Source organism: Myxocyprinus asiaticus, chromosome 43 (genome assembly GCF_019703515.2).
Source record: "Myxocyprinus asiaticus isolate MX2 ecotype Aquarium Trade chromosome 43, UBuf_Myxa_2, whole genome shotgun sequence".
Classification (NCBI taxonomy): domain Eukaryota; kingdom Metazoa; phylum Chordata; class Actinopteri; order Cypriniformes; family Catostomidae; genus Myxocyprinus; species Myxocyprinus asiaticus.
In genome coordinates, this window is record NC_059386.1 from 3288045 (window position 1) to 3314641 (window position 26597).

At 39.5% G+C, this 26597-nt stretch overlaps 1 protein-coding gene across 3 annotated transcripts in view; it reads right to left on the bottom strand.

Moving 5' to 3' along the window:
• The window catches only part of LOC127433270 (talin-1-like), a 264085-nt gene that overhangs the window by 28756 nt on the left and 208732 nt on the right, over window positions 1-26597 (bottom strand). For all 3 annotated transcript variants that reach the window (XM_051684988.1, XM_051684989.1, XM_051684990.1), the window contains 7 exons: window positions 24936-25121; window positions 23220-23327; window positions 21281-21386; window positions 18743-18867; window positions 9781-9906; window positions 8748-8810; window positions 8397-8579 (listed from right to left, as the gene is read on the bottom strand). In XM_051684988.1, the coding sequence (XP_051540948.1) occupies window positions 8397-8579; window positions 8748-8810; window positions 9781-9906; window positions 18743-18867; window positions 21281-21386; window positions 23220-23327; window positions 24936-25121 (897 nt within the window). The remainder of the gene's footprint in view (window positions 1-8396; window positions 8580-8747; window positions 8811-9780; window positions 9907-18742; window positions 18868-21280; window positions 21387-23219; window positions 23328-24935; window positions 25122-26597) is intronic.

Sequence of the window (26597 nt, forward strand, 5' to 3'; positions counted from 1 at the left end):
AGTGAAACATGGCGGAACCACAGTCGCTCCAGTTGCTTTTTTAGAAATAACACAGACGGATGTCCTTTAAGAATAGCCCTGTCTACCTCGGACAGATTGAAAAACTCGGACAACTGAAAAATGGACTGTAGATTGTAGATCAGTGATAGGCTTATGTTGAATAATATGTAAATAAACCAAACACTATATTGACTGACTATATTGAAGAAAATATAATAATCATATATAATTAAAACTAAACATTTCTCTCCACAGCCCATCCCCAAGAGTCCCCCAAAAACACTAAGTCCCACTTCCTATCAAACAAATTCCGAAACCCCAGCCTTCTGCTTGATATTTCCTTGAAAGCAGCCACCCTCCCCATCTCCGCACACCACTCCAGAAATGAGGGTGCTCCAGCCGACTTCATTCTCTTAAAATAATTTGCCTGCCAATCATATTATTGGTCAGAACCCAATTTTTTATGTTTATCCCCCAAATTTATGACCGCCCCATTGCCCAAAATACAGAGTCTGGGGCAGAATGAAATTTGAATGCCCAAAACGACACATATAAAACTCTGAACCTTCAACCAAAATTCTTGGATCTTAACACACCCCCAAAAAACATGGGTTGTGTCTCCATCTTCTAATTGGCATTGCAAGCAGGTGGGTGTGTCTTTAAGATCAAGCCTATACAATCTAGAGGGGGTCCAATAGAATCTGTGTAAAATCTTGAACTGCATAAGGCGAACAGACTTGACAATTTTTAGAATCCTAGCCCACACTCCCTCCTTCAATACCAAGTTTAAATCTTTCTCCCATAATCTCTTGACAGAAGTTAAAGCTATGTCCCCCAGACTCTGAATTAGGAGGGAATAATACACTGATGCCTCATGACCTTTTCCAAAAGCAGTAATCACCTCTCTTAGAGTATCTGCTGCTTTCGGGGTGTGTGTGCTACTCCCAAAAACAATGCAGAGCAGGTGGCGCAGCTGTAAATACCTACAGAACTGAGATCAGGGAATCCCAAAATGTTGAAAAAGATCTCAACACTCCACTCTCATATAGGTCACTGAGTGTAGTAACCCCCCTCACAATCCACTCTGACCAGCAGAAAGGGGACTTATTAATACATAATTTAGGGTTCAGCCATATGCTTGAGGCAACATTTAAATAAATGTCTGAATTAAACACTCTGGACACTTTTGTCCATACCGAGTGCAAATGTGAGATAACGGGTTGTAACTTAACTTCTCAGATTAGTTTGATAGAAAGGCTTTAGAATGGCGAAATAGGGTCAAGAACTTCCTGTTCAACAAAAAACCAGGGAGGGGCTCTCTCAGGTGGAAGAGACCGAATGCATAATAATAAAACAAAATCTTGTGTAGGCCTAGCCCACCTTTGTCAATCGGCCTATGTAACTTATTAACATGTAATCTAGGATGCTTACCATTCCAAATGAAGGATTTCGCTATGCTATCAAATTGCTTGAAATAAGAGAGGGGGACATCTACAGGGAGAGACTGTAGCAGGTAGTTATATTTTGGAATACAATTCATTTTAATAACATTAACCTTCCCAATCATAGATAAATGTAATGAAGCCCACCTGCCCACATTGCTCGATCCGTCTAGCTGGATTAGGGAAATTGGACGGTAACGCTTACACTCGCTTGTATCTTTGTCGTTTTTAAGAATCAGACTGATCCGGGCTTGTGTCATGGTCGATGGAAGCTTTCCATTCTTTAATGATTCCTTATAAATTTCGAACAAAAGTGGAGCCAGTTCTGTAGCATAAGATCTAAAAAATTCAACGGCAAAGCCATCTGGCCCCGGAGCCTTGCCTGTAGGCAAGGCCTTAATTACCTCACCAAGCTCCTCCAAGTTTATCTCAGAATCAAGATAATTTTTCTGCTCAGCCGTCAGTTTAGGGAGTTCTAATGGTTCCACAAAATGTCTTATATCTTTATCAGTAGACAAAGACGTGGAGCTATAGAGATCAAGATAGAACTCTTAAAAGCATTATTAATATCAATGGCTGAGGTAAATATTTCACCACCAGCAGATTTCACTGAGGGAATGGTAGAAAAAGACTCTCTGCTTTATACAGGTGCATCTCAATAAATTAGAATGTCGTGGAAAAGTTCATTTATTTCAGTAATTCAACTCAAATTGTGAAACTTGTGTATTAAATAAATTCAATGCACACAGACTGAAGTAGTTTAAGTCTTTGGTTCTTTTAATTGTGATGATTTTGGCTCACATTTAACAAAAACCCACCAATTCACTATCTCAAAAAATTAGAATATGTTGACATGCCAATCAGCTAATCAACTCAAAACACCTGCAAAGGTTACCTGAGCCTTCAAAATGGTCTCTCAGTTTGGTTCACTAGGCTACACAATCATGGGGAAGACTGCTGATCTGACAGTTGTCCAGAAGACAATCACTGACACCCTTCACAAGGAGGGTAAGCCACAAACATTCATTGCCAAAGAAGCTGGCTGTTCACAGAATGCTGTATCCAAGCATGTTAACAGGAAGTTGAGTGGAAGGAAAAAGTGAGGAAGAAAAAGATGCACAACCAACCGAGAGAACCGCAGCAAAATCGATTCAAGAATTTGGGTGAACTTCACAAGGAATGGACTGAGGCTGGGGTCAAGGCATCAAGAGCCACCACACACAGACATGTCAAGGAATTTGGCTACAGTTGTCGTATTCCTCTTGTTAAGCCACTCCTGAACCACAGACAACGTCAGAGGCGTCTTACCTGGGCTAAGGAGAAGAAGAACTGGACTGTTGCCCAGTGTTCCAAAGTCCTCTTTTCAGATGAGAGCAAGTTTTGTATTTCATTTGGAAACCAAGGTCCTAGAGTCTGGAGGAAGGATGGAGAAGCTCATAGCCCAAGTTGCTTGAAGTCCAGTGTTAAGTTTCCACAGTCTGTGATGATTTGGGGTGCAATGTCATCTGCTGGTGTTGGTCCATTGTGTTTTTTGAAAACCAAAGTCACTGCACCCGTTTACCAAGAAATTTTGGAGCACTTCATGCTTCCTTCTGCTGACCAGCTTTTTAAAGATGCTGATTTCATTTTCCAGCAGGATTTGGCACCTGCCCACACTGCCAAAAGCACCAAAAGTTGGTTAAATGACCATGGTGTTGGTGTGCTTGACTGGCCAGCAAACTCACCAGACCTGAACCCCATAGAGAATCTATGGGGTATTGTCAAGAGGAAAATGAGAAACAAGAGACCAAAAAATGCAGATGAGCTGAAGGCCACTGTCAAAGAAACCTGGGCTTCCATACCACCTCAGCAGTGCCACAAACTGATCACATCCATGCCACGCCGAATTGAGGCAGTAATTAAAGCAAAAGGAGCCCCTACCATGTATTGAGTACATATACAGTAAATGAACATACTTTCCAGAAGGCCAACAATTTACTAAAAATTGAATTATGATGTATTCTAATTTTCTAATTTTTTGAGATAGTGAATTGGTGGGTTTTTGTTAAATGTGAGCCAAAATCATCACAATTAAAAGAACCAAAGACTTAAACTACTTCAGTCTGTGTGCACTGAATTTATTTAATACACGAGTTTCACAATTTGAGTTGAATTACTGAAATAAATTAACTTTTCCACGACATTCTAATTTATTGAGATGCACCTGTATATCTAGACAAACAAATGTATAGTCCCTACCAGATGGGTTCAAAAGTCTCCAAATATCTGTAAGACCGAGATTTTTACACATCCTGCGAAGCGTCAATGTTGCTCTAGGGGGCTTACGCACTTTTGTCCAACAAAAGATTAAAGTCTCCTCCCAATATTATATCATATAGGGATGCTTCTATACAAATTTTGTGACAAAATTACACAACAGAAAACAATCTATTAAACAAACTCCAGCCAATAGAACGTGAACGTGTAGATTCATACACATAACAGTCCCAAAGTTGTGTTATTCCACAAAACAAACTCCAGCCGCTAGGCGGAACCAGCACAAAAAGAAACAAAAAGGCACTCAGTTTCCTCGGACAGTCAAGTGAATGTTCAGTGAGTCAGGCCCATTCGGCTGTTACATGAGTGTAACAGATGCCCAAATTACTCTAATAATTTGCAAGAAATATTCCACAAAACAAAATCCATCCAATAGGAGGCATAAGCACAAAGAACATGCAGATTCATCCACAAACTGTCCCGAAGAAGTGTTATTCCACAAAACAAACTCAAGCTGCTAGGTGGAACCAACACAAAAAGAAACAAAAAAGGTGCTCAGCTTCCTCGGACAGTCAAGAGAATGTTCAGTGAGTCTGGCCTACTCGGCGGCATTGAGAGCATCACACAATGACCCACTCATTCCATTGACTTTATGAAGGACACCGCTTGCTGTGGGCAAGTAAATATTTTGCAGCCATCCTTAGTGAATAAATGAATGATTGAATGAATGTTGCATTTATATAGCGCTTTTTCAGACACTTCACTCAAAGTGTTTACACAGTGAACAGGGGACTCTCCTCAACCTCCACCAGTGTGCAGCATCCACCTGGATGATGCGACGGCAGCCATAGTGCGCCAGTACGCTCACCACACACTAGCTATTGGTGGTGAGGAGAGAGTATAGTTATAGAGCCAATTTATGGATGGGGATTATTAGGAGGCCATGACTGAGAAGGGCCAATGAGGGGAATTTGGCCAGGACACCGGGGTTACACCCCTACTCTATTTACGAAAAGTGCCCTGGGATTTTGCACAGAGCTCGCCGTTCACGTGTCCGAACCTCGCACGGCGCCACGCTCCACTTTTTAATCATCTGCTACAATGTAATGTAATTTTATATTTATAATTATTTTGATTATTATATATTGAATTATCCTTATTTTGTGACCTTTCTTAGCAAATATTGATGTATCCCAAAAACCAAGTACTTGTAGTTAGATTACATTACATTAGATTTTAAATGTGTGTGATCAGATTACAGTTACTTTTTATGGATTACATTTCTTATTGATTGCATTATCAGTAAACAAATAACTAGTGTGTAATTTAATAATTAAGTGAAAGCAATGCATACATTGAAGACAATGCAGTTCCGCTCCTCATACAGAAATACTTATAACAGTGCAATACAATATTTGCCTTTGCCTATGTCTTCTATCCATTAAAAAGTCTCCAACTCCAAGCTTAAAGAAATATTCTGGGTTTAATACAAGTTGAGCTCAATAGACAACATTTATGGAATAATGTTGATTACCACAAAAAACGATTTTCGACTCATCCATCTTGATCAAAAATCAAAGTTAAAGAGAGGCACTTACAATGGGGCCAATTCTTGAAGGGTTTAAAGACAGAAATTTTAAGCTTATAATTTTATAAAAGCACTTACATTAATTTCTCTATTAAAACTCATGTATTATTTGAGCTGTAAAGTTGATTAAATCATCATTGGCTTTACACAGAATAGGTTAGTAAGTGATTTTATCTTCACTAAAATCATGTTACTGTGCATATTGTTTATGTCTTGTGGCTATACTTTTGAAACAGTGAGTATTTTAACTTTTACAGATTAGCCTCATTCACTTCTATTGTTAGTACCAACATTTTTGCTTTTTTTAAAGAAAAGAGGGGCAAGTCAAAATAAATTTTTGTGGTAATCAATATTATGCCACCAATGCTGTCAATTGAGCTTAACTTGTATTGAACCCAGAACATTCCTTTAAGAGGCATTGGTTGCAAATATGAAATTTCATGGTCCAAGAGAGAACTGCATGTTTTTTCCACTTTTTCCAAGCTGACAGATTGACATACTCTTTATCAGTGAACGACACCTTTGCAACAGTGTGCAACAAGCAGTTTTAACAAGAGTTTACAGATATATGGCGAGGCGGATTAGGGTTTGTTTGAAACAGATGCTGTCTGACATGACTCAGTAAATTGGCATCACAAACACCATTCATCCTTACTGTGAGTGTGTTAACCGAACAAAACAGAAAACTGAAATGCTACACAAGTACTACAATTAAGTACTACACTGTAAAACATTATTTTGAAATTTAGTGCTTTTATGAGTTGATAAATTACTAGGCTTGGGATCGATATATATCAGGATTTTTTTCGGATATAAATATGGCTGCACATTGCACAATAGTCTTGGTGTTTTCAAATATATTTCTCAACTCAACTTTGTAAAGTGTGAGCGGCAGGGTATATTTAAGGGGGTTGCACACCGGACGTGTCTGGTGCGTTAAAAAAAAAAAAAAAAAATAGTTCTATGAAGGTACATCCTGCTTAAAATCAAAGTCTTTCTATCAAGTCAGTCCACTGTCGGCCATTTCTGGAACGCTCTCGGGAGGCTATTTCCAGTCATGCCAGTGCAACTCCTATCTACTTGAATGGAGAAAGACCAAATTCTCAAAAATGGTCGGCCAAGATTATGATCAAAGAACATATTTCAAATCAGTAATCAAATCTGACAATACTGGAATCATAAACAGTGATTCTTTACCTCATATTACGCTAAAAACGCAATTTCCCTGGCTTGTATAGCTAATTCGCATGCGCGTTCTAGAGTTGATTGACAGGTGATGTCTGCACAAATTAGGCTTCTACTTTAAATGTCGGCTAATTTTAATATATTGATGCCTCAATAATATAGCGATAAAATAACGTGCCGTTCAATAATCGATATATCGATATTTTATGACATGCATACAACTTACAGACTTCAAATTATCCAGTCATCTTAACATAAGTTGTCATTGTATCACGAGCCCTCATTAGTGCACACTAAATATCAGACAGCTGGACTGTGATATGAAATACTTTAGGCAAGTCCTGTGGTGTGACATTCTATACTCCATCTAAAACTATTCTAAACAGCATTTTGCTAATTCTTTTATAATTACTATATATATAGCTTTAATGAGCTTTTAGTTAAAGAGCAGTTTAATTTGTCAAACAGCAGGAACATTTTAAATGAACTAGTGAAGGCAAAAAGGTGAATAAAATGTGTGTGATGAGGAGAAGGGCGTGGCCAGCCCGTGATGGAGCACGGCCGACGCTGAATCAGCTGATCAGTGGGAGAGCGAGATAAGGGGCAGCTGGAGACGCCGGTTTGAGAGAGAGAGACGCACGTGGCCGCGTTGCATGTGTCCTTATGTTTTATGTTATTTTAAGTCAATTTATATCATTACAGTTTATGTTTACTGTTCAGCCGTTTCCCGCCTCCTCCCTGCCCGTCTGTATACTTTTACAATGTGAAAAACTTTTCACCTGACCACCTGAATGATCACAGCACCTAAAATATACACTTTCCCTTGTACATTTATATAGATTTGAACCTAAACTCTTGACGTTTATTAAAAAAAAATACTTTATGCGTCAACTACCCATATATTAAATACTTCACCATTACCACTTTAACATCTTACTGTTACACGACCAAAATACAGTTATTACGGTTAAAAATAGCAACCAAATATAGAGCTTAACACAGATATTACTCAGACAGAGAAAGTGCAGGAGAACATAAAGAGAGAAAATGACAGTTAGATGTGTAGACAGATAAACAGTAATTATTATTTCCTGTTATATTTAAAGACTGTATGTTGCTCTTCATTGGTGATTTCTGTTCATCTCAGAGTTGTCTGGTTCTAAATTTAACCTTGCAGTGCAGGGCGACAGCTGTCTCACTAGCGAGAGATGGGTTTCATTGTGACACTGAATATTTAAAGACTTTGTTGAGATGGACACAAAGCAACTCTGTGTTCACTCAAGTGTCAAACTGAAATACTATTATTTGAACTATTACGTCTCTTCTATCTCTCAACATAAGTTCGGTGTCCTGCTCCCACATTAAATTATTTGACTGTTCGTCCCCTCATTGAAAATAAACTATTCTAGTGTGTAATACTATCGCTTCCTGTGCTATACTTCCTTGCTCATCGGCCCATCTCACGTATCCTGCTACAGTATCATTCTGAAAAGCCTCCTCACCTGCTAGAGGCCAAAAGTGCAACAATTTACTATGTTAATTTATCTGGATGTGTTAAACCCAGTGTTAAATAAAACTTTAATAAGAATACAATAATACTTACACAGAACATTGACCACTTGTACTATTTTAATCATATTTCTGACGAAACACTGCATGAAATTATTGCCTTGGTTTATACATCTGGCATGAAGGAACTGACAGTTTTGTTTAATAAGCTCCTCAATACAAATCTGGAAAAATTCTGTCATCATTTTCCTCTGTGTTATTGCATTATATTAGTTTTCTAGGCTATGTCTATAAGTCTTGGGAAGCCACTTTTCCAATAAGATTCAAAAGTCATACAAAAATACCTTACTCAAAACTGTATGAAAGTACTGAAACCACACACACACACACACACACACACACACACACACACTGACCTGCAGTCTCTTCATGGTCTGGGAGTCCTGGTCAGCCTTCACCTTACAGGCAACCAGCAGCTGAGCGGTGGACGCTGCCACTTGTTTAGCTGAAGAAATGAGCTTCTCTTCGCTGGCGTGACCCTGAACTGCAGAATTAGCTGCCTCACACAGGTTGTTAGTAGCTGCTGCCACCATTCGGGCCTACAACAAAGTAGACGAACAATGAAATAATGCAAAAAACCTGCAATAAAAACATTGTATAAAACTGTAAAACTATTTTGTGTGTCCACAAAGTTAACTAGAAGAAATATCTCAGTTTAAACACCTAATGCACTAACTGTGACAGAAACAGGTTTGACCGAGACTTACAGCTGAAATGAGACCCTGAGACCACTGTCCATCATCCACTGCGTTTGCTGGGATCGCCCCCACCTGACAGAGAAATTCAATCTGAATTAAACTGAACAAATTCTGAGATTTCACATTCATCAATTCTTAAATATACTGAATCTAAGAGACAGGATGAGAATAGACAGGAGCTGAACTTGTATCCCGCTTGTATCCATTAACAATAGCTGCCCAGATGCATTACAAACATGGCCGCCGAGTGACCTGACTTGCCTTAGGGACTTAACTTGGGATTTATCTTGAAAACAATACAATCTAATTAAACTACTAAGGGGAATTCAACAAGTATTGAAATGTGCCCGCTAATAGTGTTATTTGCATGCACTGGCTGCACTGTATTAGCACCTGATTCACTAAATGAATTATGCAAATTAGGAAACGGCACAAACATACCCACAAAATAAGTTTTGTTCGCAATTTGTACACCACAATTCGTCATCTTGTAGGCAAGTTGTAGGTTGTGGAGGGTGCAGCTGACAACTGCGATATAGCATACTTCACTGGGACTGTACAGCATCACTCCACTACTGCTTTACAATGATGGAAGTTCCTTAAACTGGATATATGCCTGAATGTAAAGCTCTTCTTCATTGTTTGATCATCACTTGATGAATTAATGCTGCCATGATCATGAAAATGTATTAAAAACTGCAATTTAATTCAAACTGCTTAGATAGAAGGCATGTTTGTGTTAAAAAGAATGACTTAATTGAAATATGCCTAGTAAAGCATTATACCAGCGCTGATTACACCTTGTCAAGCTGAACTGCGGATAGTTAGTAAATAAGATGCTGGCTTTTGTGCTGATATACTCCATATTGAAGTGATGCAACTCTTAAGTGATTCGGCCCAAAATGTTAATAGAATTGAACTTAAAAAGTGAATAAACTGTTTCCCCTTATAAGACAATGATGTGGAAAAATATTATGATATTAAGCACAAATGGAGTTGGCTAACAGTAACGGTGTAAGGTGTATGTGTGTTGTATATATACCTTGCCCTGCGCCACAAGCTCTCTCTGAGCAGCAGATGCAGCTTTGACTAATGCACTGGTGGCAGCAGCGATGGATTTAGCTGCTTCTAGAATCTGTTCCTCAAAGTTCAGACTCTCATCAGCTTCCTGTAAACAAACAGAACAAACATTTATTTTCTGTCTGTTTGAACAGCATTACAGTTTTTATATGCGCATGAGCACATCACAATGGTTTCTGGGTTTATTTTCTGAATCCAGTACAAATAATGATGGAAAATTCATGCACAGTGTTTGAAAGCAATGATCACAACATCATTCATATTTCATATGATTTGTGTTACCTTAAATCCAAATCCAAACTGGACAATGCAAACAGGAATAGTTCAATAAAACATTAATTAAAAATAATCTTGAATCATTTTGTTTTAAACATTATATTATAAATATACTGTAGTGCTATCTATTAACATTGGGAAACTTTCTTACTTTCTTAATAAATGTCCCTGGTACAATTGTGAACATTTGATCAGTGCAGTGTCAAGTCCCACCCTAAATTATTTGCCACTGAATATTCGGGTTACTAGGAACATTATAGAAGTCGTCTTTAAGTTGTCTTTGTATTTAAACTCAGAGGTGTACAGTAACAAAGTACAAACACAGATTTTATTTTTATTTTTTAAAATATATTTCTACTCAAGTATAAACATTTCTGTTTACATTCACTTTTAATTCACTACATTTTGAGGAGAAAATTAATACTTTTACTCCAATACATTTATCAAGAACCTTGTTACTTTTGTGACTGCACACCACAAAAAGTAAAACAAACTGCACACGGCTCAGTGAAAGCAGCGCTTGCTACAGAATACTTAATCTCAAAACATATAGAATCAGCAATTAAATATCGTTGTAATATCAAATCGGGAGTTCTGTGGCAATTCCCAGCTCTAGTCTTAAGCAACTACAGAAATACAGTTGAAGTTTACGTACACCTTAGCCAAATACATTTAAACTCAGTTTTTCACAATTCCTGTCATTTAATCGTAGACAACATTCCCTGTCTTAGGTCAGTTAGGATCACTACTTTATTTTAAGAATGTGAAATGCCAGAATAATAGTAGAGAGAATTATTTATTTAAGCTTTTATTGCTTTCATCACATTCCCAGTGGGTCAGAAGTTTACATACACTTTGTTAATATTTGGTAGCATTGCCTTTAAATTGTTTAACTTGGGTCAAACGTTTTGGGTAGCCTTACACAAGCTTCTCACAATAAGTTGCTGGCATTTTGGCCCATTACTCCAGACAGAACTGGTGTAACTGTGTCAGGTTTGTAGGCCTCCTTGCTCGCACACGCTTTTTCAGTTCTGCCCAAAAATTTTCTATCGGACTGAGTTCAGGGGTTTGTGATGGCCACTCCAATACCTTGACTTTGTTGTCCTTAAGCCATCTTGCCACAACTTTGGAGGTATGCTTGGGGTCATTGTCCATTTGGAAGACCCATTTGCGACCAAGCTTTAACTTCCTGGCTGATGTCTTGAGATGTTGCTTCAATATATCCACATAATTTTCCTTCCTCATGATCGCCATCTATTTTGTGAAGTGCACTAGTCCCTCCTACAGCAAAACACCCCCATAACATGATGCTTCCACCTACATGCTTCACAGTTGGGATGGCGTTCTTTGGCTTGCAAGCCTCACCCTTTTTCCTCCAAACATAACGATGGTCATTATGGCCAAACAGTTCAAATTTTGTTTAATCAGACAAGAGGACATTTCTCCAAAAAGTAAGATCTTTGTTCCCATGTGGACTTGAAAGTATAGTCTGGCTTTTTAATGGCGGTTTTGGAGCAGTGGCTTCTTCCTTGCTGAGCAGCCTTTCAGGTTATGTTGATATAGGACTCGTTTTAATGTGGATATGGATACTTGTCTATCTTTTTCCTCCAGAATCTTCACAAGGTCCTTCACATCATTAGAATTTTCTGACATAAGAGAAAGAGAGTATCTCTTGTCCCATTACTATGAAAAATCAGTAGCTGTGGAACAGCTTTGCAGCATCTCGTTCCCTCCTTTAAGGGAACCAATGTTACGTAAGTAACCAAGACATTCCCTTTTTAAGAAGATCATTTTGACACAGAGTCAGAAGCTGATGCTATGGGAGCCATATACCCTCACACCGTAGCGCTGATGTGCAATGCCTACTAGCTGTAACATGGTAGTCAAAAGCATTGCTGGAGACCACACCATCATATTGAAAAACATGAAGGGATGTGGAACAATAACCAAAAGGCTCGATGTCAAGACAGAGACACTCGCCATGCTGGGTAGTGGAGCAATGTCTCAACACCTATTCCCAGTCAGTGGTAATGAGGGGAGCAATGCAACTGCCTGGCCAAGGGTTTTGGCACCATGCCACTAGCCGACAAGGTAGTGAACAATGGCTTTTGGCACAATGACACTAGCTGGCAGGGTAGTTAAACGTTGCCCATGTGCTCTCATCCACATCACTGGGAATGGACAGAGCAAAGCTTCTAACAACAATACTAACCGATTGGTCAGTTATCATCCATCTACCCCTGTAAAGATCTGGGAAGAGAAGGAAGATACAGTTATAAAAACCTGGCAAAGAAGTTAGGGGAGGCCAAACCTGCAGCCCGACATGCACTATATTGCCAAAAGTATTCGCTCATCTGCCTTTAGACGCATATGAACTTAAGTGACATCCCATTCTTAATCCATAGGGTTTAATATGACGTCGGCCCACCCTTTGCAGCTATAACAGCTTCACCTCTTCTGGGAAGGCTTTCCACAAGGTTTAGGAGTGTGTTTATGGGAATTTTTGACCGTTCTTTCAGAAGCGCATTTGTGAGGTCAGACACTGATGTTGGACGAGAAGGCCTGGCTCGCAGTCTTCGCTCTAATTCATCCCAAAGGTGCTCTATCGGGTTGAGGTCAGGACTCTGTGCAGGCCAGTCAAGTTCTTCCACACCAAACTCGCTCATCCATGTCTTTATGGACCTTGCTTTGTGCACTGGTGCGCAGTCATGTTGGAACAGGAAGGGGCCATCCCCAAACTGTTCCCACAAAGTTGGGAGCATGGAATTGTCCAAAATCTCTTGGTATGCTGAAGCATTCAGAGTTCCTTTCACTGGAACTAAGGGGCCAAGCCCAGCTCCTGAAAAACAACCCCACACCATAATCCCCCCTCAACCAAATTTCACAGTTGGCACAATGCAGTCAGACAAGTACCGTTCTCCTGGCAACTGCCAAACCCAGACTCGTCCATCAGATTGCAAGATGGAGAAGCGTGATTCGTCACTCCAGAGAACGCGTCTCCACTGCTCTAGAGTCCAGTGGCGGCGTGCTTTACACCACTGCATCCGATGCTTTGCATTGCACTTGGTGATGTATGGCTTGGATGCAGCTGCTCGGCCATGGAAACCCATTCCATGAAGCTCTCTACGCACTGTTCTTGAGCTAATCTGAAGGCCACATGAACTTTGGAGGTCTGTAGCGATTGACTCTGCAGAAAGTTGGCGACCTCTGCGCACTATCCGCTGACCCCGCTCTGTCATTTTACGTGGCCTACCACTTCGTGGCTGAGTTGCTGTCATTCCCAATCGCTTCCACTTTGTTATAATACCACTGACAGTTGACTGTGGAATATTTAATAGCGAGGAAATTTCACGACTGAACTTGTTGCACAGGTGGCATCCTATCACAGTACCACGCTGGAATTCACTGAGCTCCTGAGAGCGGCCCATTCTTTCACAAATGTTTGTAGAAGCAGTCTGCATGCCTAGGTGCTTCATTTTATACACCTGTGGCCATGGAAGTGATTGGAACACCTGAATTCAATTATTTGGATGGGTGAGCGAATACTTTTGGCAATATAGTGTATGTCTTCTAGTGACACATCCTTTGCCCATGCCCAGCAGGAGGCCATACTCCTAGGCCATACTCCTGGTGGAATGAGTTTCACTTCCATGGGATATCATATGCCTTGCAATCATAAGCGAGCTCATTAGCATCCACGACCCAGTGGGAATTTCTTTGCTTGGAGATGGCCAAACCGGGTGAATGGCTTCCAAAACAAACAAATCGTTTTTCTGATACCCTGAATCTACTTATTTGGTCAATGTACATGTGTAATGCCCTCACAGGGCAGAGCATGTGTAGACTCTTAGCCTCGTCTGATTCAAAGGGAGGAGGAGAGGAGGAGTTTCCTCTCTTTGGGCAAATTGTGGATGTTGGGCCTTTTCGGCCCAACATTCCTTGTCTTCCCGTATCTTGTACAATAGTTGATGTAACAATGGGATGGGGAAAAAATGCATATTCGTATTTTGCTGGCCATTCTAGCGGAGCCTAGCGGAGCTTGCAGTCATGGAGTACCAGAGGCGATAATATGTGGGCTCCAGGGAGGCAAACATTTCTGCCTTGGCTTTCCCAAATGCCTCCCACCTTGGCTTTCCCAAATGCCTCACAACACCTCTGAAATGGTTGACGGTGGAGTCTCCATTGGCCTGTCCTGGCACCCTGACACGACAGTAAATCTGCAGGTGACCCCTGTATGTCTGATTAAAAGGCTTTCAGAACCATGAGGACTGCTGGCAGATTGAGTTATGTGCCACAGAGTTTATGCACCTGTCCAGATGCCAAACGCTGGACGTCCGTTGCACACGAGGAATCAAATTTTCCTTTGATCTTTTAACATATAAGAGGTCATTCTACTATAAAATCATACTGTAAGTTTGAGAACTCAAAACTGCTTGAACTGTTGTCATGCATCTCGTGCCGCTTTTAAAAGTTGCAATGTCAAATTCTAACACTGAAAAAAGGAGACCCCCATTCTGTGTCTTTCTGTTTTGAGTATAAACGCGTCCTGGACACGTTTTTGCACCCACCTGCGCCACTTTTAATTATTGGTCTATGTAAACATGCACTAGATCGATGTTTTTGATCATTCTAATGTTTTTCTGGCGATGTGCGGCGCATTTTAAGAACGGTACTAGCGCAACTTTTAAAAAACATCTGTTCTGGACCATTCAACTGCTCAACCGCTGGCTGAGAGAACTGCATGCCGTCCTGTATGTAAACAGACATAAGAGATGTCACGACTATGATGATCAGCGTCTCTGCTTTGGCCTGTTGAAGCACCCCAACAACAGGAAAAAAGCAACTGAAGGTTAACAATTACTGATCACGTCAGCGTATGATCATGGATTGTATTACGTTTGTGTTTATAACATTTCAGCGTGGATTGTATGTGTAGGGCTCTATGAAATGGTTTTATTTTTTTCAAAATTCTGTTTTATTTTTTCCCAAATTCCGTGTTTTCCATTTTATTTTCTTTGAATTCCGGGTTTTAAAGTTTAATTACATTTTATCATTAAAAAACTGTCTAATCAAATTAATGAATAGCATCTTAATAAAATGAAAACAGAAAAATTACTTTTTTTTTTTACATACCATTGCATTATTTTTTATTAAATGAAGAGCATCTACACTGATCTTCACAGCACAATACAAAGTTTTTTTGTTTTGTTATTTTATTTTATTGTTATTATGGTCAAATACAGTGCTGCTCAGTATTAATGAAAGCAGTGATGAAACACTTAAGATATTGCTTAAATTTAATGCAATTATTATTTGTATATTATTATTATCAGGCTACTACTACTACAACTACATTATTACATTTTACTATACAGAAGAAAAATATTTGTCGCATTTTTCAATTTCACGTGTCTAGTTAAATGGAGCTTTTATTTTGGCATTTTGTGTGAAAACCAGATGTTTTTGACGGCTTAACTTCGCAACTCTGGAAAACAGTTCGCTAAATGGGCCAATGTGCTTATTAAACTGCAAAATGCTATGATTTAATTCTATAAATATATATAGTGTATATGTGCTGTGCATCACATCAAATAAACTGCTCTGCTCTATATCATTAATACACACACAGAGCGCACGTGATGTTAATCATGCGGTTAGTGTATAAGCAGTGGCTTCTCACATTCCGCAACACGGAAATCGTAGGGCCCTATAAGTGTTTGCGGATCATATCAATGTGGATTTTATGTGTTTTCGGCTTGTATCAGCATGGATTGTATGTGTTTCCGGCTCCAATCAGAGTGGATTGCTTGTGAACCAGTAAAAATATGATTCAAGCTTTACAAAGGAACGTTTATTGAAACATGGGGCAGTTAAAAACATTCTTGGACCCGACTGCAAAACCGTAAGTTACCAGTTTCATGTCATGGCTGTTTTATACTTTATGGTGCTGCTGTGCTTGACTGAACTGTTTTTCGGATGCATTGTGTTTGGTGTGCGTTATGTGTAAACCCTGAAATTTAGTTATAAAATGTTGAGGAGCTTGTCCATTTTCTTTTGATTGAGTTTCAAATATATATGGCCGTGTATTCAAGAGGCTGCACGATGTTAGCCAATCATAACAGTAGGCATTTACATTCAAGTCTTAAAGGGCTAGAAAGCTGAAAACTGAGTGTTTCAGACAGAGGGCCAAAGGCAGGGTGGAAAATGATCATATATACAGCTAAATTTTGACTATTGTTGGTGCAAAAATCTTTACTAACATTATAATTGGACCTCAGGGAAGACAATACAATTATTAAAAAAATGGAGTATGTCATGACATTTGTTCATGTTTATTAAAAGAAAGTGTCTGTTTGCACGGGGATTGGGAAGAACAGTGAGACCAATAGTAGATAATAGCCCTCATTTATTACAAGGTATTTATTGGATGTTTTTTTTGTGGGAAAGTTAAATGGACCCAACAAACATGCTACATGACATTATTGCATATATACACATTTATTCATGTAAATACTATCATTTGATATAGACGAATTAAAAGTCAATTAAAACATTCAAAACAAATACTAAGACATATTTTTTCAGCATTGGAAGGCTTTTAATTTGCATATCTTTTGACAAAGCCAGTTTGCACCACGACTGGTGCCCTGTTATGTTTGGTATTATACCTACATGGTATTTGATCTATGTTATGGTGAAGTTCTTGCATTTTTTTCTTACATTTGTTGTTGTTCTTCTCTTTTATGGCGATTGGCAAAGCAAGCTTAATGTGCATACCCCCTCTGTCACTCACTCAACGTTGTGTCGATGTAGTGACACTAGGGGTTCGATCTTGAGAGCCCCAATCACCTTTGCTTAAAATAGAAAAGGCCAATGAAAATTGGCGAGTGGAATTTGCATGCCACTCTCCGCCCTGGACATATGGGTATAAAAGGAGATGGCGTGCATCACTCATTAATATTTTTTATTCGGAGCCGAATGCATGTGTGTTCGTCCTCTCACTCTTTGCTATGCTGCTGGATTCTTACGCCGCATATCAGCGGTCACCCTCACATGGTTGAGTGCTGTGTTTCCTCTGGGCACTGAGTCTACAGGTGCTATTAGAAAGAGTATAGCCCCAAACACCTTTGCTTAAAACAGAAAAGGCCAATGAAAATTGCAGAGTGGAATTTGCATGCCACTCTCTGCCTGGACATATGGGTATAAAAGAAGATGGCGTGCATCACTCATTCAGATTTATGCTGAGGAGCCGATAGAGAGTCCCAGCCATGTCAGTGGCCGGTTCAGTGCCACGGCAGGAGGGACACCACATCTCGTTCCCTCCATCAGGGAACAGAGGTTACATCAGTAACCAAGACGTTCCCTGTCTGTCACTCACTCGACGTTGTGTCGATGTAATGACACTAGGGGTTCCTATAGGAAACGCCGCAGGTGCTGAACCATGTCACGAGGCAGGGAAGAGTGGACACAGGTAACCTACTGCGTGCCTCGCAGTTAGCGCTCAAACATGTCGTGACCGTCCAGCGAGTTAGGTAAGGCGTCTCCCTAGTCCTGTTAAGGGGGGAGAAGACACTTACCCATGTAGGCTACCGGCGGTGCCTTTCTAAATTTGCTGTTAAGCAATCTCCCGCCGAGCACTTTCTAGAATAGCGCTGGGAAGTGCTCTTCCCTCTCCAGGAAGGAGAGCACTATGGAGACCACATCCTGCTGGAGGGAGGTTACATGTGGAGCATACCTCACATGGACTTACCAACAGGGAAGTACACATATGGAATGATACCACAGGAGGACCCTATCTACAGAGAGGGTACGCAGCACAGTGGCCGAGACAGAGAAAGCTCTGACGAGGGGAAACACAGGTTTCACCTAAGGGGGAAACCGAACAGTGGAAACTCATCAAATGGGATTACCAAAGGGGAATCACCACACATGGAGCACTGAGCCCAAGCACACGGTCTCAGACGCGGAGGCAGCTGGGATTCGTCCTCCGCCACCTGGATTGAGGTGAATCACTACGCGACCACGAGGACTTAAAAGCAAATTGGGAATTGGGCATTCCAAATTGGGAGAAAAAAAAAAATTGGTAGGGTTTTCCCCAGTTTGTCTGGTGTAGGAGAATGGACTGAACGCTTTAGTTGGTTCACTTAGTTGGCAACCGAGTCAAGTTTCATTTCTAGAAGGAAACTTGCTCACTGGAACCCCTACATGCTATTTGTCCAGCTTACCCTGTTTTTAAGGCTCAAGCAGGAACTTCAAGTAACTCAGTCTCAGAGGGATCATTGTGGCTTGGGCCTCTCCTTAAATGTTCCATTTTGGGTTAGGGTTAGGTTTCAGTTGTGTTGTGGCTTAATTCTTTTTGTTTACTTTGTTATTTTGTTGTGTTGTGCACCAGAGGGCCACAATAGCAGGACATTTACTCAACAAGTCTTTAATTACTTTAAATTAAGTATGATGTTTGGGTACTTCATACAACATTAAAAACTCTTAATCTGATCAGTAAATGAGGGCAGTGTTTTCCACAGCATGCAGTGAACTCAGTCTCACTAACAGGATAAATGTAAATGTCAAGCAGTATACTGTTTCAGTAATCTGACGGTGAGTTATAGAGGAGCATGTGTCCTAAGGGACATGGTTATATGTCTCATCACCTTGGGTTTGGCTCGAGGTTTGAGCTGCTCAAGTTTCTTGGCGGCAGCTTCAATGGCGGCTGCGGCTCCCAGCAGTTCGTTCTCAGCAATGACAGTGGGGTCTTCAGGGTCCACCCACTCTGTGCCTGCAGAGAACATCACAACCAATCAAAAATCAAAATGCAGTAGACAAACAAAACAATAACAAAAAAACAGTAATAAGTGAAAGTTCCTCATATGTGAGATTAGTGTAATTATAAATCAAAGTATCTCTATTATTTGAGTACAAAATACCTAGGAAGACATTTATTTTTTCTATTATTTATTTTCCTTATTTTCTAGAGAACAACAATCTGAAAAACTACAATCATACCATGGTTGAAATCACTGAGATCACATTTTTTCCCAATTCTGATGGTTGATGTGAACATTAACTGAAGCTCCTGACCCGTATTTGCATGATTTTATGCATTAGATAATCGCATGAACAAGTAGGTATACAGTTTTTTTCTAATAAATTGCTCGGTGAGGGGCAGATTCACTAAAGAGTTGCGCCACTTTTGCACATGGTATTTCAGCGCAAATTACTTAGTCTTATTCACTAACCACCTGCAATCAGGTTTAGCGGGCGCAATCAGCACTGAAATTTAGCTGTGTCTTCAATTTTGAAATGAAGTCATTTTCATTCTTTTCTGCACAAACACACCTCTATGTTAATTAGGCTCATTTAAGATTGTGCTTTATTCACAAACTCCGTGCAATTTGCCCTGCAGAATTTACATCACGCTATTACCGCCAAATGAATTTTATTTAAAAGAGATGTTTGTGAACATTTCAACCTATCATTTCAGCAGTAATTAATCAAATACTCATCAAATGATGTTGAAGAGCCTTATAACCTGGCATATATGCAGATACGCGGTGTGGTCAAGCACACATTCTGCATGTTTAAGAGATAATCCAGATGTCTGGATAAAAGTGATGCTGTTCAGTCCCGGCAGGGTGGGTCAAATACGGTGGTCTGTGGCATCCTCGGCTATATTGCGCTCAGAATCGGACCACAAGATCAGAACTGCACGTGCAAATTGCGTTCAGCAGCGATTTTGTGGGCACCACTGCCTGATCTGCAAAATTCCTTTACTGAATCGGGCGCTATAAGAGCGCAGTCAGCACGTGCAAAAAAGTGGCCCTTTTTAGCGGGCGCAATTCATTCTTAGTAAATGTGCTCCTGAGTGTATATGGCTGTATTCGAGGGGCTGCAAGATGTTAGCCTATCATAACCAATCCAATAATTATAACCAAACCATAACCTATCATTCAGTCATCACAAGTCTTAAAGTGGTACAGAGCCGAAAACCGAGCATATCAGTCATAGGGTGAGAGACAGGGTGGAACATTATCATAGATTACTAAATTATGACTGTTTTGGTAAAAAACAACAACTTATGAGTGGAAGTCATAGAAAAAAAAAAGAAAAATAGAATGTCACGACCCCTTTAACTTAACTACTTTACTCATGTTTTAGTCCCTTTGGTTTTAGTGTCAAAATTTCACATGTACATGTATGCCATGAAAAATCTGAATAATTGGAAGCTGCTTGCTGAATACCTCTATAAGTGCTTTAGAGTACAGCATTCTCTGTAGAATTCAAAAGGATTGCATAAATTTTGTAGTCTGTGTCACATTGGACTGAAGCCTGTATGACTTGCACAAGTGATGACTCACGCTATCTCTGGAGCACACTGTTGTGCCCTGCGGGCTTCCGTTGTGCTGCAAAGATACGCGTTTCAGTTTGAAAACATTTTTATCGCTTATACCTTGCCGAACATTCAGGGATAATTTTTTTGTACTTTGCAATTGTGGTGGAAAATAAAAGTAGCAAAGTTCAATAATTCATTTTTGGTCACCTCAAGTAAAGGTACTATAAAATATTTATACTAAAAAAGTAGAAAAATTTACTCATGTACTGTAACGAGAGTAGTTGTAATTTGTTACTTTCACCTCTGCTTAAACCCTGGATGTGCAGTAATTTTTCAGAAATATCAGACCACTAAATGGCGCCATTGACCAATCAGAATAGAGTTTTCCATAGACCTGTGTAATAGTTAAAAATAGTTCAGATGAGCGCAAGAAGGTGTCCTCTGAATTCCCTTTGGTGTGCAGGAGTAGTAGGCCTTATTAGTATTACTAACATTATTGAAACCCTGTGTGATGTCACAAAGTTGTGGAATTAAGAGAATAAGGCGCTCTTGCAGATTGGTTTTTATTGCTTTTATTTATTTATTTATTTTTGCATTGGGGTATGTTACAGTATGTTTTTATAGAACAAAGAACTCATATATAAATCCTCATGTCATGACACCTTTAACAATGCTTTTTATTTTCAGCATCTTCTCCTCCTGAGTCATTACCTCATTTGAGTTGTAAACAGCTGCCGCTTGAACTCATGGTGAAACTCAGGTTGCTGGTGCAACCTTACCAAATAATAATATGTGCAGAGAGAACTGCATGGGGAGGAGGGAATTCAACTGCATGCTAACTGTGTATATTGTGTCATACCTTTCATGGCCTCTGCGGCCTGTATGAGCTCCGTCACTGAGCTGGCCACACGTTTGGAGTAGTTGGCCAGCTGCTGTTTGAGGTCATGTGTGGGTTTCTGAATGATCTGTGGACAAAAATCCCACCTGTGATAAGAGACAATCTGCCAAACTTCACACATGTGATTATGCTGGATTAAGAAGTGATTAAACATGGACAGAGAACAAATCTGACACAGATGATACATTCAAAACAGTGTTCAGCACATTTTTACACTCAAGAAGTCATGCAGAAGAAACCTGCTGAACACACAGAACACTCTAATCCACAGTCATTCCTTAGCTATAAGAGTGTGTGTGTCTGTGTGTGTGTGTGTATGTGTGTGTGCGCGCGCAACCTCAAGGGCAGTGTTGGTAACAGGTGTGTGGCATTAAGAGAGATGTTTGTTTAAAATAGATGGCTGAGAAAAGACTCCATGAGCAGGAATGCTGGGAATGATGCAGACAAGAACAGAAACCCACACACAGACACTCACACAAACACGTTATCTGTCTATACAAACACTATAAAATCACTGTCTGTCTCACTCTCTCTCTATATACACTGTATATTTGACGATCCATCCTGCGATGGCCTCCTCCAATACAGCAGTACATGATTAACACATCACCATAATGCAGTCTTAAATACATGAATAAAATGTTAATTGTTGTCACAATCAAACTAATCTGAGATCTTTAGTAAAATGACCTATAACAAAACACTTGGACTAATCAGGATGTCATTAACATTTTAAAATTAAAATATCAGAATGCACCAACTGTCATGTTAAAATCACTAAAAAAAAGAAAAGAAAAAGAAACTAACTTAAAATCACACCAGTTACTATATTGACACATAATAGCAGTGATTCTCAACTGTTCAGGACTCATTGGACATCGAGTGGCAACAGTACCAAAATAGTTTATTGTGCAAAAGTGAACAAAATTTCCTTTAAATCAAGCAGAGAAATATATGATCTATTATAATATTAAGCCAATAATTTCACCACTCTAAGTGCATTGTGGTCAGCACAAACCATGTTTATCCTTGTTGCAAGTGAACCTGTATTTAATGTACAGTACTCTGGGTCATATTTTTTTAACCTTGTTTTAATGCGAAGGATGTCACGCAACCTGTATGTTACCATCTGCCTAATTTGGCTCACTTCTACCAGATGACCAGAGAAGTGACAGAAAAATACCATAGTTTAATTGGGTGTCAGCAAAAGAACCTAAAAGGAAGTGTTTACTACTCCCTTTTAAAAGTTAATTATTTTGCTATTCTATTTATTCACAGTTATATGGTTAGTTGCATTTATTATTTGCATGTAACAATTTTGGGTCCCGACCCACCAGAACAACTGCATTATACACCATGTTATGTAATTTTTGCATTTCTATACACACACACAGGCATAGACATTCACATGCACAATCAATCACTTTTTACTCACCGGCTATCACAGTGACCACACACACACACACACACCAGAGAGAACAGAAAATGAAGGATGGAAAACAATGCAATAATTTCTGAGGTCTAATTCACAATAATTTGATCTGTGCCTTATTACAACCAGTCTCTTACAAAATCCGACATTCAACTCAACTGATTTGGGCCTTTACAACTTTTAATATTTCCTATTAGAATATTTATTTAACAATCTACACTAATACATTTCAGACAAAACTTTAAGAGTCATTGCCTACGTAAAATTTAGTATGACAATTACTAAAATAAATAGCAGGAAATAACAGGAGACCCAATGCTGCTTCTCTGTTTTTCACAGAGGATAACCCTAATGACCCTTACCTGTGCACTACTGTGTGTGTGTGTGTGTGTGTGTGTGTGTGTGTGTGTGTGTGTGTGTGTGTGTGCATGTGTTAATAGGGTGGTCTGGTAAACACTGTTAACTCACCACTAACACATGCTCCAGTAGACCCAGGTAACCTGTAGCACACTCGGAGCCGAAGCGCAGCGCTCGAGACTGAACGTCACGACTCACCTCCGGGTGGAACGCTGCTTGCTGCACAACAGATAAGGAAAATCAAATATTTCTGGAAGTTGTTCACAAATGGACATGATCTTTTTTATTAAAAACAATGTCAGGTTAGTTATGCACCAGTACCAGTTATTAAAAAACCTAGTCTTAAAATATCTGCTGATACCAAGTACAGACAGAAGCTGAAACGTAATTTCCCATGTGCCATAGTTCATACCTAAGATCTGACTAGATTTTATAAAGTACAAATATTCTATGTAGTTACTTAATGAATATGAGCTCATAAAAGCTGCATGCATACAAGATTTAGAATAATGTAGTTTGAAATAGTCTTTGATTTAATTCTAGCAAGTCACATTGAAGGACATTGCTTGGCATGTCAACAACCAATTGTTGCAAATATATTTTCTTAAAGATCCTAAATCATATAGAACTAGAGTACTCTGAATGATACATTTTAAGGCATATATAACAGCAATCGACCTCGAGAGGCTGTGCTTTACAGTGACTTTTCCACAGGTGAGGGGTGTTTGGCACTTTGGCACAACGCAAAGTAAAATGCCTAAAATCCTGTTACCCGCAGTAAAATCACCCATCCTCTCATGACTGATTGCTGTTGTAAAATGACTATAAACCCACACCCGTGACCACACCTTATATATTAAAGGAATAGTTCACCCAAAAATGAAAATTCTCTTATTATTCACTTAATCTGATGCCATCCCAGATGTGTATGACTGTCTTTCTTCAGCAGAACACAAATGAAGATTTTTAGAAGAAGATAGAGGTCTGTCAGGTCCTTATAATAGAAGTACACGGGTGCCAGCACTTTGACGGTCCAAAAGTCATATTTAGGCAGCAATAAAGTAATCCGCACGACTCCAGTCGATCAATGAAGGTCTTCTGAAGCAAATCGATACGTTTGTGTAAAAAGTACATTGATAATTAAAATGTTATTTACTTTTTAAAAGCGCTTCCTGCCAGCAGCTGATGCAAAGCGTGACGCAAGCGCATCGGCGAGTTCACATGAGAATTCGGAAGTGCCACTTATTTACAACAGAAGAACGAATGTCACGCGAGAGTTCGGACATTTCAAACAGCATCAGAGACCTGGATGGAAGCGCAGATTTTAAAGTTAAAAACATTTTAATTATCGGCTTGTTTCTTAAATAAACCTATCGGTTTGCTTCAAAGACCTTCATTGATTGACTGGAGTTGCATGGATTACTTTATTGCTGCCTAAATATGACTTTTGGACCGTCAAAGTGCTGGCACCCGTGTACTTCTATTATAAGGACCTGACAGAGCTCTATCTTCTTCTAAAAATCTTCATTTGTGTTCTGCTGAAGAAAGACAGTCATACACATCTGGGATGGCAACAGGATAAGTGAATGATGAGAGAATGTTTATTTTTGGGTGAACTATTCCTTTAATGCTTCAAGTTGTTACATTGCTTGACAATTGCAAACAGCCTCTGTGTCGTGCCAGGGGCCTTAACTTGGCTATGTATCCAGAAAATCTTACATCATTTTGATTTAAGTATACATATGTATTACGTGCATATATATTCAATAATATAACTGTGCACATGTCTTCTGTCATATATTGACAGTGGTATGCGGGTGGTGTCACCTTGCAAGAGTGAAGCATGTCAGCGATGGCTCGTCTGCTTAGGTTAGCGGTGGCAATAACGTCCTCCTGACGGCATGAGTTCCCAGCAGCCACTGCTTTAGCTGTAGCCAGTGTGATGCCTTTAGTCATGCGGATGAACTCCTCTGGAGTGGCTGTCTTAGGTGGACGATCCTGACTGTTAAAAACCTAATGGACACACAGACATACATCACACAAAACCACAGGAAAACACAGCATGATGTCTAGGTTTGTCACAATATAAACATTTCAGTAGTCAATACCAATATCAGTAAAATTATAAAAATCAGTAATCAGTATAAGTAAAAATATATCAATTTAGATATCATAGCAAAACAAATATGCTTTTGAACACCTTTATTTAAATCTGTAAATATTTATATTATTATTAACAAATTAAATTAAAACAGCCTTCAACTATTTATCACATAATTAAACCTTGCATCAGGTTTTGAAAGTAATTATTTAAATAAACAGTAATGAAATAAAAATACAGCCACAAGTGGCAATTATCAGAGTCCAAGCACATGTGAAGAGAAGATGACCAAAATAGCCAAATTTGACAGAAGTTTTGGTGTTAAAGTTCAACTGCTTTGATCACAGTTGCACAAATAGGATTTGTTTAAGTTATACCGCCTCCTAGCATTGGAAGTTGATTACATTTGTCCTGTAACCTCAGAATGTTCTATTGTCCATGTTTACAAAGTTTTGTTAAGTTTGAATATTGCCCATACATTTTATTGGCTTGTAACTCCAAAGTGCTTCGACAAATAAAAATGATTTTGATAACTTTTTGTCAGGAGGGTCTAAAGATTAATTATACCAAATTTCATGCAAATTAGACAAACACGGCCTAGGAGAAGTTTGAAAAATGTTATAGACTGAAGTAAAATCGTAGATATTTATTTTGTTTATCAGTGGATTTTTTTTTAATTTTAGCTCTTACAGTTCATTGTTGGACCACTAAAAACAAATACATTAATTTAGAGCAGTGAATTTTTTCTTGTCAATAGTGTTGTTTGATTAATATTTTTTTTCTTTTATTTTTTCTCCCAGTTTGGAATGCCCAATTCCCAATATGCTTTTAAGTCTTCGTGGTGGCGTAGTGATTCGCCTCAGTCCGGGTGGCGGAGGACAAATCCCAGTTGCCTCCGCGTCTGAGACCATCAACCCGCGGCTTGTTGAGCACGTTGCCACGGAGACATAGCGCGTGTGGAGGCTTCACGCCATCCACCGCGGCAACCACGCTCAACTCACCAAGCGCCCCACTGAGAACAAACCACATTATAGTGACCACGAGGAGTTTACCCCATGTGACTCTACCCTCCCTAGCAACCGGGCCAATTTGGTTGCTTAGGAGACCTGGCTGGAGTCACTCAGCATGCCCTGGGATTCAAACTAGCGAGCTAGCGAACTCCAGGAGTGGTAGTCAGAGTATTTTACCACTGAGCTACCCAGGCCCCCGTTTGATTAATATTAATGATTTTAATAGACAGTGGCAGGTCTGTTAGGCTTAATAAACAACGCAAAGCCTAATGCACAGATCTCATTAATCTAAGTTCAATCAATACCCTTTAGTTTTAAACATTGCCCACCAAAAATCTATTCAGTCAACTCAATTAATACATGACTTGTATTACATAT